General features: G+C 39.7%; 1 protein-coding gene and 1 long non-coding RNA gene across 2 annotated transcripts in view; one reads left to right on the forward strand and one right to left on the reverse strand.

Annotated features, from left to right (window-relative positions):
- LOC142827042 (uncharacterized) overlaps nucleotides 1–19732 on the reverse strand; it is a 30772-nt gene that overhangs the window by 1828 nt on the left and 9212 nt on the right. The window contains exon 2 of the long non-coding RNA XR_012901412.2: nucleotides 1405–1489. This is a non-coding gene — a long non-coding RNA (uncharacterized LOC142827042). The remainder of the gene's footprint in view (nucleotides 1–1404; nucleotides 1490–19732) is intronic.
- On the forward strand, nucleotides 5969–15775 carry TCF24 (transcription factor 24). Its single transcript, XM_075920586.2, has 2 exons — nucleotides 5969–6442; nucleotides 14553–15775. Exons 1-2 carry the CDS (start codon nucleotides 5969–5971, stop codon nucleotides 14664–14666), a joined length of 588 nt encoding a protein of 195 aa, XP_075776701.2. The 3' UTR covers nucleotides 14667–15775.

Consider the following 19732-nt stretch of genomic DNA (forward strand, 5'->3'; position numbering starts at 1 on the left):
ACTGGGGGTGCCAACTCTACATTCATGCTGGAAAGCTCATGACAAACTTTTCGTTCAAATACAATCTTGCAGAGGCATCATGTTCTCAGCCCTGGTTAATAACTGCCAGGTTTAGAGAAAGGCGCAATAACGACAATAGAAACTAAATCTGCACAGGAAATGATCGGTCAGGGTGCTCTAATGACAAGATGTGAACTCACACAGCTAACCCCGAAATCACCCAGTGCTGTTAGTAGGATGTAGCGGTGCTAAAACCCGGACAAATCGCAGTTCCAAGAACAAGGGAGTCGGTTTCCCTCTCCCCCTCCCCCCGTTCCAAGCAGAATTTCATTCAGATGGATTTCAAAATTTGGACTGAAGCCCCTCAAGCGCCCTGCTTTGCAATAATATTTCCTCTTGGTTTCGTTCCTTTCAAGCTGCGTTTTGATGGATAGGCTCCCCGAGACACGCCCCTGCCTAACGGACTTAAACTGCTCTGCACCTCGGCCGCGCGATGGCCTGCAACAGAGGAGACCAGGCTAGTTCATTATTTGGCTTGTTTTATATTAGCCTGGCTAGGAGGGGCTGGGAGCCATGATCCCGTTATGCCCGGGCCCATTCTGCTTAGTGCCAGGCTGGTTCCATTTGCACGCTGTGCCGGTGCCCGGCGGGGCAGGCTCCCAGTGGGGCAACGCTGGAGACTCTGCCCAGCCAGCGGGCTGCTCTGAGCCGCGCCCTCCACGGAGTCAGGGATCCGAAGGACCCGTTTGCTCGCAGTAGCCCGGGATGGCACCCCGGCCCCTCCCCCCTCGCCATTGCAGCTCCCGCCCCCATTGAAGCACAGCAGCGCCGCACTCCCTTGGCCCAGCGGCCCAGGCTAGGAGCCCCTTTCTGTCCACTGACCTGAGGGGAGGAGGGGAACTGTCCCCTGCCCTCTCTGCCCCCGGGCGGGTGTCCCCGGGAGAAGGGTGTGGCCCCACCCCCACTCCGTTGCCGCGGGACAGCAGCTTGACTGATGGCCCTCAGGTCCCGCGGGCGGCCGCTGTGTGGCGTCCAGGTGAACCCCACACGGACCGCCCCGCGCCTTATAAAAGGCTCTGCCGGCAGCTGCTAGCCGGAGTCTGCGGGGCCATGTGGCTAGAGGCGCTGGAAGGCTGCACGCTCCGCGCAGACTAGACACAGCTTCGTTCCCACACTCCGGATCGGATCGGATCGGATCGGATCGGATCTGCGCCGCCAGCCCTCGCTCCCTGCTCCGGCCCGGCAGCGCCTACTGGAAAAGTAAGTCACCTTCAGCGGCGCGCTGCGAGCTCCCTGCCCTGGAGAGCGGCTTGGCTTTGCGAGGTTTCTTCCACTCGTTCTATTTCGTGCAACACAGAACATGCCGTTTCAATTAATAGCACAGAAGAGTTAGACCTAATTTACCAATAAATCGCGTTCACACTAACTCCGTCAGACACCCAGGGCTTCCATCCTCGGGATTGCGTCGACGCTTCTGTTTCTGGAGAGCCTGGAATAAAGAGAGAGGAAAATATTTTGTTAAAAGTTTCAGTACTGAGAATGCTGTACATACAGTAAGAACCAGTGAAAACTGGAAAAACTAGCACAATCGCTAGCAACCTCTTTCTGCGTAGTGTAAGGATGAGCGAAATGATCCCGTGGGTCCAACAGACAGAAAGGAAGTTTATGAAGGTTTTTTTCTCTCTTATTTGGACACACTGAAAATAAAAGCCAAGTCTTTCAAAAGAGAAAATGGCATTAAGGAAGCTTATTTATTGAGACGAATGCAATCAGTCCCATAAAAATAGCACTCACAATTTTGTTTTTAATAGAATACTTTACATTCAATTGAATAGACTTTACTGCAGAGCTTTTCAGTTGCTGGGTTCACAATGTAAAACCAAAGTATCCATATAGTAAAACTCTTCCTAATTCATACACTGCACTGATGTATAATCAATGGAAGTTTAAAGTATTGATTAGAATGGATTAAAATGATAATAAATAGGAAAATCGCACAATTTTTAGTCAAATATATCCAGTTAGCATATATTTGATCCTTTGGTGACTAACATACACTCTCTAGAAGAGGTAAGACTGTTGGACAGATGTTTGGAGCAGGTAGGAAATGCAGAGAAAGATCTCAAGTATTTAACATTGAATACAATCCCTCCTCATTCCTTTACAATTTTCCAATTTTAAAAATCCCCTAAAGGTTCAAATCAAAATCCAAAGGTAGAACAAAATTACCACAGTAGTCCAGCCAAGAATATTTGTATGTAATTTTGTTTGATGAACCAGAAATAAAGGAAATAATTAGCATTTGAAACTTTAAAATCCCACAGGAAAGGAGTTGTCAAAAGTAACCTTGTCTGAGATGTTGATTTGAATAGAAAATAAATGCAAGTATGAGGAATTGGGATACGTCAGTTTGCAAAGAGACAGATTTTGAAAGGAAAGAGTTGAGGTATAACGATCCATAATACATTAGCCACAATTTGTACTTTTAAAAGATTTATGATAAAGAAGATATTTTAAAAGTAACTAATAGTTAACTTTTTTCTGCATATGCTATATTTATATTGTCTTAAAAATTTTGTAAGATGCTTTGAATATTTTAAATAGGGTAAAATATTTTAAATAACTAATAAAGGTCATTGTACCTGATACACAGATTTATATATTGTATCTTATTCACACATACTAGTACTTAATGTTTCATTGTGTAGGATCAAAATATTTCCATTTAAATGATCACAGAGAGGTCAAAGGGACACTATAAATTTAAAAAAATCATGGTTTTGAAATTTTGTTAAACTATTACTGTTGCAAATAACACATGAAAATTGCTATCTATTATCAAAATGTTCTCTCCATATTTTTCTAATTTGTTTACTTTACATGCTCATTTTCATTGTTTTTCTTGTACAGTTAACCAGAAATTCAGATTCCCTTGTATCTGAATGTTTCACTCATGCAGGAATAATGGGGAGAAAAATATTTTACAAATAAGAAAATGTGATTGTAAAACCACAGAAAATGGGCAGGCAGACTTAAGGATGGTGAAGTACCTGAAAGTACTTTTAACTGTTTTTTTGTTTTTGTAAATTGACTATATTTCAAATTGATGTCCCATGTAACATCATATATATAAAACATATACAAATAAAAAGATTTTTCTCTGATTACTTTCACTATTGAAGTCAATGGGATGTCTGCCATTGATGCCTATAGAGTCTGAATTTCATCCAGTGTACTTTGTGGTACTTCTAAAACAATACAGATTGTTCGCCATCTGAGAGAGAGAGAGAGAGAGAGAGAGAGAGAGATGGTGAAACTAGGTTTTTGGATATAAGCTATCGGTATAAAATATCTGGGTATAAGCTCCATTATACTAGTGTAACTATCTATGCTAGTGGGTTGTACTGATCATTCTGTTTCTAAAAAGATACAATTAAAGCAACATAAAAAGTGTGTAGATCAGCCTTTATTCATGTGACTCATCCTCCTCAGGTTAAAGAGACTATTCGCATGCCTGGGTAATATTTATGTGATTAGGATCTTCCAGTTATTTGGCCCTAAATAAGCTAGTCAATACCCACTGAACTAAACTGAAAGACTCCTATTGTTTGAAAAGGGATAGGGATTGGAACCTAAATTAGGAATTCTGCTGATAATGTATGAACCTGAAAAAATGTATCTGTCTCCATCCTCAGAGTTGAATGACTCTGTAGTGCCACCAGAGATAAAAATAGTATAAAATGATTTTTATAATTAATGTCAGATGTTCTGATCTGAACACACAAGGACAGATTTTTTGAAAATGTCATAAAAGTGACAGATACAAATTACACAATTACTGGTACTCAATTTTAAGTTAAAAGAAAACAGAGTTAAGTTAGGCATCAATTCTTCTGTGTTTACTTATGAAAAGTTCACAGGAACTACAATCAGAATTAATGACTTACCTAATTAATATTTTATTAATTTTCACAATGAAAGATGAACACCTACAGGGAGATTTTCCCCTGGATTACAAGCAGTTACAACACAAAGACAATTTTGTTTAGCATGTGATATTCTTTACAGAATATTTTTAAGTGAACAAGTATATTCAAACATTTTGATATATTCTTCTGAACCAAAAGAATTCTAAATATATCACAGTAAAATAAACATAACTTTCTTGTATGCACCCACACACATCATCATCAAATTAGAGGACACTGTTAAAAAAGCTGAACCATAAACCTCATTCTTTCCTTTCTACTTCTTTTTTTCTTTTCTGCCTTTTCCTCGCTCTCTCTTCCCCTCTCCAGCCCTTTTTTATTTTGTTCACTATTTTCATCTCCACCATAGAATATGATGACTGCAATGGGACTTCAGCATATGCTTAAATTATTTTCAGAATCAGAGCCTAAATAATATTCCTTATCATATATATCTATTAGAAACCACCATTCATCTTGTACATTATATTTATTTTTTCCCCAGAACCTGATTACACGATCTTTGAATTTAATAGGTTTATTAACTTTGTTTGCTTTTGTTTACTCAGGAGAGCACTAATGACAGGAGATCTCCAACTTAGGAGAACCATCCCTTGACATACATGAAATATCTGGCATACATTCAGTAGTATTGAATGAGCAAAGGCCACAGGAACAAGTCCTTCAGGAGGTATTATTTCACAGAGTGTGTGAGAATTGGTGAAAAGGACTGTAACTGAGATAATGGAGTCAAGTATAGTAGTAAAGTAATTTAGCAAAACTTGGGTTACTATATTTATATTTAAAGAGATTGTACTCGATTTTGTGAATGGGATTATTTGACAGTCCTTTCTGAAAATTAGGAAGGAATTTTTCACTATTCTGTGCTTCTCTCCAAATGTTTTTTGTTGTTGTTTCCAAGGGAAGGTTTTATATCTTCCTCTGGCACAAAGACAAAAATACAAACTGCAATAAAGTTTCCATTTTTTAAAATGTAGGACAGAGCTCTGATGATTAAGGCTCCTTAAATAATTTGAGACATGAAAGGATTCATGGCCTGCATCTGGTTTTATACAATAATGAGTCAAATTCTGCCCTTAGTTGAATCCCTTGCTCTCTGTTGGCTTTCCACCACCACATTGAAGATAGTGTGTGGCCCATTAAGATTAGAAAATGGATTTGAAATGGGGTCTTTCATGAGACATATTTTTAAAGTATGAAATCAGAAATTATAAACAAAAAGTGGTATGTAGTGTTCTCATAGCCATGTCAGTACGAGGATATTAAGGAGACAAGATGGATGAGGTAATATCTTTTATGGGATCAACTTGTCTCTCACCAACAGAACGTGGTCCAATAACATTTAATAGCTCACCCTCCTTGTCTCTCTAATGTCTTGGGACCAACGCAGCTATAACAACACTGCATATTAGACTAGTGATCCACAGTTCTGTAGGTAGGAAACCTGCTGTTTGCTCTAGCTGACATCTTTTAGGATTTCTATTCTATTCTATTCTATTCTATTCTATTCTATTCTATTCCTTACACAGCAACCAACTGAATATCTTCCAATAGTACAAGTGCCATTACTGGCAAGAGTCAAATGTGGTCTTTCCTCATTTCCATCTTCCCTTCCTCAGAATGAAAATTGTGCAAGAATGTAATCTGATGTGTTTTATATTAGAAAAGACAAGATTGAAGGAGTAAACCTTCGAGTTGAATGGAAAGTGCTGAGGTTTTTGGTAGTTCTTAGATCCTGTGGAAGTCATTTCCACAGTCTTGGACTAGTTCCTAAGAAACCTCTCGTCTAAAGGAAGAGTAAGGTTTGTACAGTTCCACTGTGCCAGAGGAAGGAAGTTGTCATCCACAGTTCTCGTCCTGCCATTTTAGATAGCTGATATTACATTTGAGTACATGCATATGGGGCTGGGACTGTTAGGTTTTCTACCTCAAGTGAAGAAGGTCCATTTGCTGTCTTGCTGAGGTTTTTGAGTTTTGCCATGGGTTTGCAGCACTGCTGCAGGTACAGGGGGTGGATGGTTTCAGAGTTGCTCTTGTTGATTGCAGGTCTCAGTCCACCGGGAAAGTCACCAATGGACTGTAGAAATGTATCTGAGAACAGCAAGGAGATCTCCAGCTCTTATTTGGAGCCTGACTCACTGCTGCCCCCAGCAGCTGGCAGTGATTCTTGCTCCTCTTCAGCTGGACAACGAGCTGGGGCAACGGCTGGGAGACCAGCAGCTGCAAATGCTGCCCGAGAGCGCAGCCGGGTGCAGACCCTGCGCCATGCCTTCCTGGAGCTTCAAAGGACCCTGCCCTCTGTGCCACCTGACACCAAGCTCTCCAAGTTGGATGTGCTGCTCCTTGCCACCACCTATATTGCACACCTCACCCGTAGCCTGCAGGATGAAGAAGAGTTGCCTGGGGAGGGCTTGGGCACTCTGAGAGGGGATGGCTACTTGCATCCCGTCAAGGTAAGGCAGCTGAGGGGCAGCCAGCATCTTCATATTTACCTTGAAAAATAAAAAATAGCAGCTGGTTCCAGAGGATCCATATCAGTCTTTAGACACCAACGCCCATATCCTCCAAGGTATTTAGGTGCTAAACTCCCATTGATTTTAATGGGCCTGATCCAAAACACACTGGAGTTAATGAGTCTTTCCACTAACTTCAATGGGATTGGATCACGGTTTAGATTAAGTTTGAGCTCTTTAGCATGGTTAGCGAACATAAGAACAGTAATACTGGATCAGACCAAAGGTCCATCTAACCCAGTATCCTGTCTTTCAATGGTGGCCAATGCCAAATGCCCCAGAGGGAGTGAACAGAACAGGTAACCATCAAGTGATCCCTCTGCTGTCACCCATTTCCAGCCTTTGACACACAGAGGCTAATGACACCAGTCCTACCCGTCTTGGCTAGTAGCCAGAGTTGGCACAGCTGAATGAAATGAGCAGCAGTAGAACAGTGGGGCCTAGCACATAGGCTCACTATTAAGGAAGTTATGGAAGCCTAGAGTTTGGCTCACAAAATCCTTTTGTACAAATTCTACTGACTATACCTGGAGATGAGACGATCCACCCACCATTCTACAAGGATTCCAAACAGAACAGTTCTTGGAGCTGTAAGTAGGGTTGTTCCTTTTCTCTCATTGTTTCAGTTGCACCTTTGTGTCAAGATATTAGATGGGGCACTGCTTGTCGGCTGTATATGCATTTGTTATATAAGGGCACTTTAAGATGTCTTTGTTAAGCGTTCACTTTAATTCATAACCATAGCATTAGCTGTCCTTCAGAAAAGCTAGTGAGATACGGAAGGAAGAAAAGCACTACCCGGAAGGCACAGTTTGGGATTAAAAATGTTATCAAGTGCATTGGACAGATTAATTTGTTATGTTTCTTCAGATATTTTCCTTCAACTATAATTTCATGCCTTTTGGTTTTTAAAAAAAAAAATATGTTGGTTTTGTTTTACATGTGGATTCTGGTGAATTCAGGATAATTCAATTAGAACTAATCTTGAAATGTTCTCTGATTTCCAATGAGTTGCTTGAATATTTATTCCCAAAACAATCTAGAAGAGTTCATTATTCAAGTACTGAAATTGTAATCATTCTTACTTTAAAAGTAAGCATACACTTTGAGGCTAGATCTAGACTGCAGTCTTCTTGAGCAAATAGCTTTTTTTTGGAAGAGATCTTCTGAAAAAACTTCTTGCACAAGAGAGCATCCACACTGCAAAAGCTCATCGAAAAAGCGATGCGCTTTTGCAAAAGAGAGCATCCAGACTGACTGAATGCTATCTTGCAAGCAAGAAGTGATTGCTACAGACAGAATGGCCACCAGGGCAGCTGTGCTTTTTCCTCTTCCCTCTTCTTGTGCAAAAAAACTCTCTTCCCCATCCACACAACAATTCTTGCCAAAAAGGCATTCTTCCTCATAGAAAGAGGAATACCAATTGTGCAAAACCTCTTCTGTTCTTTCGATTCTCTTGCGCAAAAATGCACTTGAGGTGTGGATATTCTGCGAGTTTTTGTGGAAAAACAGTTGTTTTTCCGCAAAAACTCTGTAGTGTAGACATCACCTCAGAGATATAGGTTACTTGGTCCCATGGAATTATAAGCACAAGGGATTCACTTAAATCAGTTAGAAAAATTAGAGACTTCTTAATGAATTTGATATTTTGTTTTCTTAAATCGAGGTTTAGTTTGAAGTTGGATATATCACATGGAACAGTAGTCAATATTTTGTATGTATTTGAGGACAAATTCTGCACCCTACTTATATGATTCAATCCACTGCTTTCAATGGGACTGACTGAGTGCAGTGAGCTGAACTGGCTGGTCCTCTTAATATTTGAAAAGCATTAAGAAAAGACAGAAGCCAGGGAAATATTTAACTAGTTTATATGGGCAGTCAAACTATGGAGATGCACAGTTCTTCGGCTACTTTATAATAAACTGGATAATTTAAACATTTTGCAATTATTTCTTTCTAATCTTAATCATATGTCATTACTTGTTTTGAGATTTGATACTACCCATCAAGTTAATGTTTATAATACTGTGAATGACAATTTTGTTTTTAAGTGGTATTAGTAATATAAAAAAGTAAGTTGTGGTCAAATCAAAGTATTCACATTAAGTAAAGTTCTAGATGAGACTATCAGAGATTATGAAATGTTCAGTATTAATACAGAAGCATAATAAATATTTACCATACACAAATGTTATAATAAAAATGTAAATACAATTTATATATACTGAATAAGAAACATGATTACAAAGATACAAATATACGTAATTTTCATACACTTATTATATAGCAATCCATTTGATAGCTCGTATCAGATTTATTTTACAAAATGTTGGGACAGATATTTCACTGCCTTTCAAAGTGAGTCAAATATTTTGTTTTTAATTGTATAAAATTTTATATGTAAAATTTAGACAATTGTAGGTCTGTCTTAATATAAGTAATTACAGACAAGAAAATCCTCATTTCTTAGAAGACAGGATTAGGCAGGGAAATAAATCAGCAGGCTGAAAGCTGACTAAAATGGGTAAGCTAAAAACAAAATACTTGAACTAACTACAAGAAAGAGAATTCCCGAGAAATTTACAATAAACCAGGAGTGGGGAACCTCAGGCCCGAGGGCTGCATGTGGCCCCCAGCTTGCCTGGATCTGGCCCCCAAGGCTCATGGCTCCCCCCCACAGCATTGGGGAGCCTGTGCCTACTGCAGGACTGGATAAAGTCTATTAGTCTGTGCCTCACTAGGTTCTGGTGTGCAAGGGGAAGTGGGGCGTGTCCTCCTTCTTAGGGGCCACATCAGTGAGAGTTTGTCTTTGGCGGGGGGGGGGGGGGGGCGGGGAGACTTGTGTGCAGCCCCTGACTGATTTTTCTGTGATTTTTCTTTTTTCTTGACCCAAAAAAGGTTCTGAACACCTGCAATAAACAAAATGAGCCTAACGCATAAAATATGCTTCAGAGGGGTAGCCAAGTTAGTCTGTAACTGGAAAAAAATAAAAAACAATGAACAGTCTAGCAGCTCCTTAAAGACTAACAAAACATATAGATAGTATCATGAGCGTTCGTGGGTACAACCCACTCTTAAGGTAAAAAATAAGTTATACATGAATATGTGTGAAGAAAGCCAGCTTCATAAAAATTCGTTCCTATGGAATAACTAAACCAAAACAATGTTGTGTGTATGTGCGTGTTTGTGGTAAACCATAATGAATTTAGCATGGTTTTGCTGTATGCCAACTAAAAAAATACGTAAGTAACAAAATCTAAAGTCAAACTATATTCTTAACAAGTCAAGTAAAAAATAGCTTTAAAAATCCTAACCTAGTGGTACCAGGAATAACATTCCAAATTTAATTAATCTGGAGCAGGTAACTTACAGTGTATTATACGTAGAGCTTTTCTGTCAAGGATCAACACCCAGCAGTTTAGCAATGTCACTGAAGGGATTTCAATTTGAGGAAATTTCCAGGCACTGGAGGAGTGGGCTACATTTAAAGGAGGTAGGTATGGACTTCAGAGGAAAGTGATAGGGGGAGACTGGAACTGGGTGGAAAATAAACTCCAGCAAACAGTATTAGACAAGAAATGCAAGAAAAAATGCATGCTATTAAAATACAGTATAAAATTCTGTCCTAAAAAAATTAGTAACAAAAATATACTTATTTAGAATACCTTTATAAAAGAATTCTTGGTAGTGCACAGCAAAGGTCTCTATAGCCCTGCAAATCTGCAGATATCCTCTTAATACCTGCAGATATCCACATCTGCAGGTATGGGTGCAGATATCTGTGGCTCATTTTTGAGGATATGGATGCAGACACAAATTTTGTATCTATACTCTGCAAAATTGCAGATATCTGCTTTATATCCACAGGAATCCATATTCCGCAGATTTCAATGTGAATATCCACGGCTCATTTTTGCAGATACAGATGCGGATGTGGATACAAATTTTGTATCTGCACAGCAAGAACGGCCCTACATGAGCTGCTGGCAACTGGCGTCCTAGGCGAAACGCGCGATCGGCGCCCCTGCCTCCAAAGCCCTCAACGGCCATTTATCTTGGCGCCCTAAGTGACCGCCTTGTTCGCCTATATTGATGGGCCACCACTGTGTACAGGGCTCTACAAATGCCTATTAAATGTCACTAAAATTTAAAAAATAAAACCCATGGGCAATCACAAAAGTAACTGCTATGAAAAATATGTGCAAAAAATAAAAAAAATTGCAAAGCCATAAAAAAAGTCAATTTAAAATTTTTGTTTAGTAAAAAGTTTTAAAAGTATTTGTAAAGTTTTTAACTTTTGCATAGAGTGCTAAAAAATTAAGCAGGCTAGAAGAATAAAAATATTACACATAATAATAAACTTTAAAATTTGATTAATTTAATAATAAAACATTGTTACCACAGTAAAACTCAGTGCAAGTTAAACCTTTCTAGTCAAACAAAGTATTCAAGGAAAATTCACTGTTTTTTTTCTCCATAAATCTATACAGCCATTCTAAAAATAAAGTGTCACTTCCTCCACTTCCAAAGGTCTGTAAATAATCAATTATAAATAACTGCTGCAGGCAAATAAAAACACCTCTAATTTAAATGATTTAATTATAAACAATTTAATAAAAATCATTAAGACAAAAGGGGGACATTACATTTTTTACTCATACATTGGAGGCTGTTTATTTTAAATAATTAGAGCAATATGAGAGGTATTAAGCAAAATATTTAAAATAAATATAAAAAACAGTTTGTAATTATGAGGTTTAAAAAACCCAAACACTCCTAGATTACAAAACACCATCTGATATGTTTAAAATTAGCTTTAAATTCCACTAACAGTCCATTTCAATTAGAGGTGTTAGATATAGTTTAATTTTATAGTGGTGTAATTGCACAAAATCATAGCAGATACACGATTATTTGATGGGTCCCAGGGTGCCTACGGAGCCCCCTGCCACTGCATGCTGCTGCCTGTGAATCAGAGCTCCCTGCACAGACTGACTTCCACCTGCCGCCCTGCACTGCTGACCGATGTAGACGCAGCAGTGCGGGGCAGGAGTAGCCACTGTCCACAGGGGGCGCAAGCTCCCAGCGGACAGAGACTGTACCAGCATCTCACCTGATACAGAGACAGCAATGTGGGGTGAGATGGCTCTGCAAAGCCGGTGCTCGTAGCTGGCTTCTCACCTGACCACCATCTCTTGCCTGCCCTCTCCCCCGCTGCCTCTGTTGGAGGCAGCAGCATGGGGGTGGAGAGAGGCAGGTCCACAAAGCCAGCTTAAAAGGTGGCTCCCTGAGTGTATCAGCTCCCATCTGCCCCCCTCACCCTCCAAGCCACTGCCACTCTATTGGAAGCAATAGTGCAGGGGTAGGTGTGGCAAGGGGCTCTCAGAGATCCAGTGCTCAGAGAAGCCAATTTAAAAGTTGGCTCCACACGGGCACCAGCTCCCGCCTGGCATCCCCCCATCCCCACTGCCTCTGATGCAAAGTCAGCAAAGGGGAGAGGGCATGTAATCATTTGGATTAACCAATAAGGCCAGCCTTATCGGTTAATTGTTTTCACAACTATACACTAACATCTTTTATTCAAGGTGGTAAAAAACACCTTTTTAAGCAGCTGCCAAGGTTGCCTGGCAAGGTTTACTGATTTTTTTTTCTTTTTTGTTTGTCGCTTTCAAGCCAAACATGAATAGCTGGTGTTATCTGGCTTTGTTACATCAATGGTTTTATAAAATTCAACATCTTTTTACATAAAACTAAAAACTGTAACAGCCAAAACCAACATAATAAAAAGCCCCACCTCTAAATTATCTTGAACTAATAAAACAGCAAGTAAAAGCTGCAGAAAAATAAATATACACCTTTATAATAACAGTGGGGAGTGTGGGTGAGGACCCACCACTAACGTAGCAATGTTAAAGTGGCTATAAATAAATAAAGAGCCATAAAGGGGTTATAAATAAATATTCCAACAACATGTATCTAAATCTCTTGAACTGCTCTGAAATATCAACTGCTAACTTTTATAATAAAATAGAAAAATAAGAACTGTATAACTGATAGTGGTAACTCAGCTTTGAAGATGAAAATACAGACTAATTTTAAAATTGAAAGATTAATGGTAAAATGTCAACCATTGCTTTGAAATCTCAATTCGTATGTCTGATATTACAAAAACAGAACATACTGGTAGTGGTACCATACACGCAACAATTGATGTTCAATGTTGTGATTAAGATATGAGAGTGCTACTCTTACAGTATGATCCCACACTACAACTTCTCATTGAAGCTATGCCTATATATAGCCATGCTTATTTTTCACTCTTAATATAATAATATTATGGAAGCACTGGTAAGAACTCCATAGTTAAACCTGAGTTCTCTTGTTGGGTTGTGGTACCATTATAAACTATTGGTAAAATCCATGCCTGAGTGAAGTCAACCTCATGAGAATGACACTGAAGGTATAGGTCTACTCTGAAAGCTTTAATTGTACAAACAACATTGTGGGATACCATATATATAGTGTCTTATCTCTTTCTATATCAAATGTACAGAAAAGGTGGATTGCTGTTTAATTCCCAGCCCTATAGAGTCAACCTAGAAGCCATAAGTCAAGCTGAGTTCTTCTTATGCATCTCAAATACTGCTCTCATTTGCATCTACGTAATGTCAATTGTCGAGCCACAGTGCCATCAGTGGATTTGTATAGTGTAAATTATCTTGTAATTAGAAATAAATAAACTCTTCTGATAATGTACAAGAAGGAATATATTCCAGCTTCCTCTTCTAGAACTGCTGGATCTGCAAGAGGAATAAAAAATCATGAGATATGATTTTGGTACGGAGCAGGCAGATATAGTGAGTTAAGTGACATTGCAAGGACGTCTATTTTCAGGCCCTCATCCAGCAATTGATAGCATGTAGGAAAACTGAAGTAATTTTGGTTCTGCATAGATTGTAGCAATCTGCCCAAGCACTAGGATGACCATTTAAGTGATCTTTCACTATAAGTTCAAAATGAAATTCTCTTTGCCATACACAGCAATTTTCTGTTTTTACCTTATATTTAGCTACAATATTTGTTGACATTCTGCACATGAATACAATTTACCATGGATTTTTTTCCCCCATTGCTCATGGGACTGCTAATAGCTCTATATCAGGGGTGAGGAACCATTTTTGGGTTGAGGGCTGCTGACCCACAGAAAAATCAGTCAGGGGCCGCACACAAGTGAGAAGAAACCAACCAACCAAGAGAATCTCTCTCACTGATGCAGCCCCAAATGGAAGCAAGACACTCTCCACATTGCCCTTGCACACCAGAGCCTAGCAGATTTTGTCTGCTTCCAGCCCCGTGATGGGGCAACAGGGGAGCTAGTGTGCCAGTGCAGGCTCCCCAATCAGAGGGGGAGGGGGAACCCTGAGCCTTGGGGGCTGCATCCAGCCCCTGGGCCTGAGGCTTCCCACTGCACTCTATATTATAATATAGTAAGATTTCATTATACAGTTTTCAATAATTTGGTTAATTATTAAGCACTTATAAGAAAACCAAACATGTTTGGAGATAACCATAGTCCAGGGGTGGGGAATCTCAGGCCTTGGGGACTGGATGTGGCTCTCTGCTTCTCTGGATTTGGCCCCCAATGCCCATGTACTGTCTCCCGCCCTCCCCCCCCAGAATTGGGGAGCCTGTACCTACTGCAGGACTGGCCCACACAAACTCCCCTAGCCTGGGCCCCTGTAGGCTCTGGTGTGCAAGGGGAATGTGGAGTGTCTTTCTCTTTCTCAATCAGAGGCCATGTCAATGAGGCATTATCTGTTTTGGGGGTGAAGCTTCTCACTTGTGTGCAGCCCCCTGGCTGATTTTTTTCTGTGGTCAGGAGCCCTTGACCCAACAAAGGTTCCCCACCTCTGCCAGGGACTTTTGCATCATTTATTGTGACTTCACTACTATTTAAAGTTTTGTATTAATTTATATTTCCTAAATCATATCACATATTTTAGAGAGACTTGCTTTTTGGACACCTTGTTTGTATCCTATCTTTCAGAAATGGCCAATGCGATCCAGGTTGTATATTGGAGCTACAGGACAGTTTTTGAATCACTCGGTGCAAACAGAAAATGCAAACCAAGGAGAAACATCAACAAATTCACAAAGCTAATCTACTATGTCCTTTTTAAAAATTATTATATTTATTACACCAGATGTATTTAAATTAAAACACATGATCAGACTATAATGTCTCAAACTATAATGTCTGAGAGATTGTTAATGAATGAGGGAATTGATCCTTAAATGTATGTAAAACCAGATCAAGTAAATGTGAAATTTAATCTGTCTCTAACGGTGGTGGAGATTGGTGATGTCTGAAATGGGTGGGCAAAGCTGACCGATAATTGCACTCAGAGCTAATTTAAAGCAGCAGGCAATGCAAATGACACTCTTTCTGAATCAATCCAGAGTAGGTTCCCTACCCTGTTGAAAACAAAGGACTCACTGAATGTTATGTAAGAACAAATGCAATATAAACTATATACAGTGTAATGCAAGTCTCAGCTAAAAAGAAAACACAAACTGTCTAAAGTCCCAAGATATATACACGTTCTACACAGTGAATGAAATTCTGGCTCCCCTGAAGTAAACAGCAGAACTCCCATTGACTTCCATAGAGTCAGGATTTCATTCTAATAATCTCAGATTATCTTAAATGTCTGAATCTTCTCTTTGAAAATGTGAATGTATGTTCATTGTCAAGTGAAAGGTGTCCTGTAATCCACCCCCAACATAAAACAAATGTAACATTTTAACAAATATAAACTGCTTTGTAGATTAAATGTAGCAGTAATATATGTTTACAATCTAAATTAAATATTGCTTGTACTGATGTATATTATGGTGTCACACATTGCATGGGTTGAAATGTACAAAACTTGTTTGAGGATTAATTCAAAATTATATCTTTGCTTAAATAGCAGGAATTATTTACTGTGTCTTTAAGTAATGTGACATATTCAAGAACACTGAGCCTTTGTTATGCTGATTCACCACATTCTGTTCAGTGTTAAAACATTTGCTGTAATTAGCAACACTATCTGAAGTTAAATGCATAGTGAGATGGCATCCAATAGTTTCCGTGATGTAAAATTTTGTACATGGTTAACACAGTTTACTGTTGATGCTAAAACTAACATTTTATTAAATACTGTTCATTAGAAACTTCTACATAAATTCAGCTGGGCTGCAAATTCATTTTAAAAAATCTGCATCAGCTTAATTTCTGATTGCATGAGAAATAAAAAAAGTTTATTATAATCATACTTTTCACCTCTATAGTAACTTCCATCTGAGGCTGTCTTAATGGTTTAGGCTTCAACTCCGTTTCACAGATTAATAAAATTAAGCACAGAGGACTTATCCATACTACGGAGAAGATTGTTGCTGCTGTTGCTGTCGGTGTTCTGGGGATCAAATTAACAGCTCTAGTGAAGACCCACTAATTCAAATTGACAGGGCACTCCCATTGATCTATTGATGCCAGTAGTCCTGCTCCCCATGAGTAGTAAGGGAAGTTGCCGGGAGCATGTGAACGATGCCAAAATGCAATTTAAGATGGTTTGAATCCAGCTATGTAATTAACATGGCTGGAGTTATGTATCTTAAGTCAACTCTACCCTTTAGTGTAGACCAGGCCTGAAGGATAAAGTTTTGTAAAAGTGTCCACTAATTTTGGTGCTTCAATTTTGGAATATCCCACTTAGGACACCTAGAATATATAAACATGGGGAAATTAGAAGATGGACAATTCAAAACTGACAAAAGGAAATATTTTTCTCACAGAATGCTCAATTAACCAGAACAGAACACTGCCAGTGTACTGGACAGAATTAAACATTTGGGGAGATGTTGCCTCTTTATTTTATCTCTGCCAAAAGATTATTTTTATCCTTCTTAGGAGAATGTATCACAATAAGCAGAAAGTAAGGCAGGACCAATAGCTCTGAATGGACAGATAACCTTGAGACAGAAAGCTGTTGTGGAAAACCTCTATCATAAGTTTCACCAGAGCTTAGCAGAATTTTAAAAAGGATTGGATATTTTTATGGATAATAAGACTATCCGGCATATAACAATAATTATTAAAAAAATAAAAGGATTCAGGGGTTAAGTCCACTTCTGTGGCAGGTTATTCCATGACTATTTATTGCAGCATTTTAAGCACCTTCTGATGAAGCAACTGGAGCTGGCCATTACCAGCAACAAGAAACTGGACTAGGGGGACCTTGGGCCTGACCCAGTAGGGCAGTGGTCTCCAACCTTTTAAAGTATGAGATCCCTTTTTGAATGTAAGTGCAATCCAGGATCTACCTCAAACCCAAATACCTTTTCCCCACATCCTTTGTGCCCTTCTCCAAGGCCCTGCCCTTGCTCACTCCATCCTTCCTCCCTCCCGCATATTTCCTCCCTTTCATCAGACAGGGACAGAGGATTGGGTGCAGGCTTTGGTTTTGGGCTAAGGGATTTGGAGTTTGAGAGGGGCTCTGAGCCTAGGTCAGGAGTTGGGGTGCAGTAGGTGGTTCAGGGTAAGGCTCTGTAAGGGATTCTGGGTTTTGCGGGGCTCAGGGCTAGGGCAGGAGCTTGGAGTACAGGAGGGGGTTCATGACTGGGGCAGGGATTCAGGATGCAGGCTCCAGCTGGACACAGCTTACCATAGGTGACTCCTGTGGGATGGTGCAGTCAGGCTAAGGCAGGATCACCTCTGCTCTGGCCCTACATCACTCTCAAAAGCAGCCAGCAAACTGCCTCCCTCCCAAACCCTGTTGTGCCCCCCACCCCTTCTGTAGAGATAGAATACAGGGTGGCCGAGGGCAACAGCTCCAAGGCAAAGGGCAGAAGCAGGGAAGTGCCAGCTCTTGACAGCTTCTTGGCCAAGCCAGTCAAGATCACCTGTCAGAGGCTCCAAGATCTACCAGTAGATCCTGATCTACTGGTTGGTGACCACTGCAGTAGGGTAATTCCTAGGTTCCAGTTTTGCTAAATGAAAGGACGTTTGGATCAGAACAGTTTTGGCAAATATTCAAATTTAAAGTAAAAATTAAAAGATTATTTGGTGATTAAAATACACACAATTTAATACATGCCATTTTACACAATGGTTTTACAGTTAACTAGCTTTTTTGTTTGCCTTGAGTCTTACAGAAACCTCAAAAGATTTGATTGTGAATTAACTCTGTAAGTTTGGAGTAATTAACAGATTTTTAAAACCCTTAACTGTCATCACCACAGTTTCTCATTCAATACAATTCTTACACACACAAACTACATATTCAAATCATACTACATACAGTCTTTCAGCCCACACATATAGCTGTAATTTCATCATGTTCTCCAATAGCTCTCCCTGTTAATATACAGGCAGTCCCCGGGTTATATGGATCCGACTTACATCAGATCCCTACTTACAAACGGGGTGAGGCAACCCCACACTAGCTGCTTTCCCCCAGCAGACCAGGGAGACGCGGAGCGGCTTTTCTCAGCAGACACCTCAGCTTGAGAATAAAGGACTAAGGGAAGTGAGGTGTGGGAGAATAAAACTGAGCTCTGGAGAAATGTTTGGCTAGAGTTTCCCCTACAGTATGTACCAGTTCCGACTTACATACAAATTCAACTTAAGAACAAACCTACAGTCCCTATCTTGTACGTAACCCGGGGACTGCCTGTATGTCCTGCCAATCACCATTTCTTCCCTTAGAAATCACAAACAGAAACAAAACATTCATTGTATTTGTGAAAATTGAAGAACATCAAAATTAAAACAAGAAGATTAATTTCCTATGATGTTTACCTATGTAAGATAAGAATTATGACTCACTGAAATTGGTCAGTGTTATTAATTTGATATAAAAACAGTCTGGGCTTGGATATTACACAGAGTAAACAGAGCAATGTCATAGCTATTCCTCTTACACCTACATGCCCAGATAGCCTTTAATTATTTAGAGGTGAGCAAATAGATTTTTTTAAGTTTGGGGGCCAAACTGAAAAATAAACAAATATATTTTAAAATTGGCTTAGTTTGAACTGAAACTGATTTTTTTCTTGCAAAAAAAGAACAAATCATTTGGGTTGAATGAAATGTTTTGTTCAACCCCTAAATAATGTTTAGTTTTTTTCATTTAGTTTTGAGTTGTTTCAGATTTTTCCACCTTTTTGCTTGTTTGTTTTTAAACATTAGCTATATATGTACTTTAAATGCTGTTTTGAAACAAAAAATTGAAACAATCTTTTGAAATGGTCAAAAACAAAACATTTCAAAATGAAACATCAACATATTTCTATGTAAATGTTCGAAATGAACTATTTAGAATGTTGTTTAAATAAAACCCTTTTTGGGGCTGAAACTGTTTGCCAAATTCAACCCAAATTCATAAGTAGTGCCCTGAAGAATGCACTTTTCAGAGAGTTCTTTGTTTGTCAAAAATGTCACCCAATAAACCCTGGGCTGTGGTTCAGGAAAGAGAAAAACTGCAGTCACCTGTTGAATTTCAGTGCAAGCTGATTTACCTGGGGACTCCCCACAGTTGTAAGATGCTGTTCATGATGCCTGGACAAATGGACCATCATTGATACTGTGGTAGTGTGGTGAAAGGATCTGCTGATATGGTCCACCAGCTTGTTCTGGGATCCCAGAAGGTAAGATGCTTCTAGCATAGGGATGTTAAGTACCAGTTAATTGGCTAATCAAATAGTCGATGGAATTTCCATCAACTACTTGATTAGTCAATAAGGAAGGGTAGTTTTGGCACTCACTCCTGGCTTGCATTGGATTTCACCACAAACCCCCCATTTCCCCCCCGCCACTCTGCATTATTAAAGGATCAGGGAAGCCAGCATGAGAGGACACTGGCTGACTCTCGGGGTGGGGGGGACTGGGGCTGCTTGAGCTGACACTTCCCTCGACCAGCACTAGGCATATGCAGCATAGAACACTACATAATTTGGGTCACAGTGGTGCAGCTGTGTGTTTGCATACACCCAAGAATGCCCCTAGACAGAGCAGCTTCAAGTAAGTCCAAGCCATCATGGTGAAGAATTATCTGAAGGCCTCTATGATGGAGCAAATGGCTTGGAAGAAAGATTCTGGTAGCAATTCCTAGGCTTCAGGGGAGTCTAGAACTGCTCCTATAACCTCTATCTTCTAGGTATAGAAGCTAGGACTGACTTCAGCAT

This window comes from Pelodiscus sinensis, chromosome 2, assembly GCF_052426305.1.
Source record: "Pelodiscus sinensis isolate ZL-2025 chromosome 2, ASM5242630v1, whole genome shotgun sequence".
Classification (NCBI taxonomy): domain Eukaryota; kingdom Metazoa; phylum Chordata; order Testudines; family Trionychidae; genus Pelodiscus; species Pelodiscus sinensis.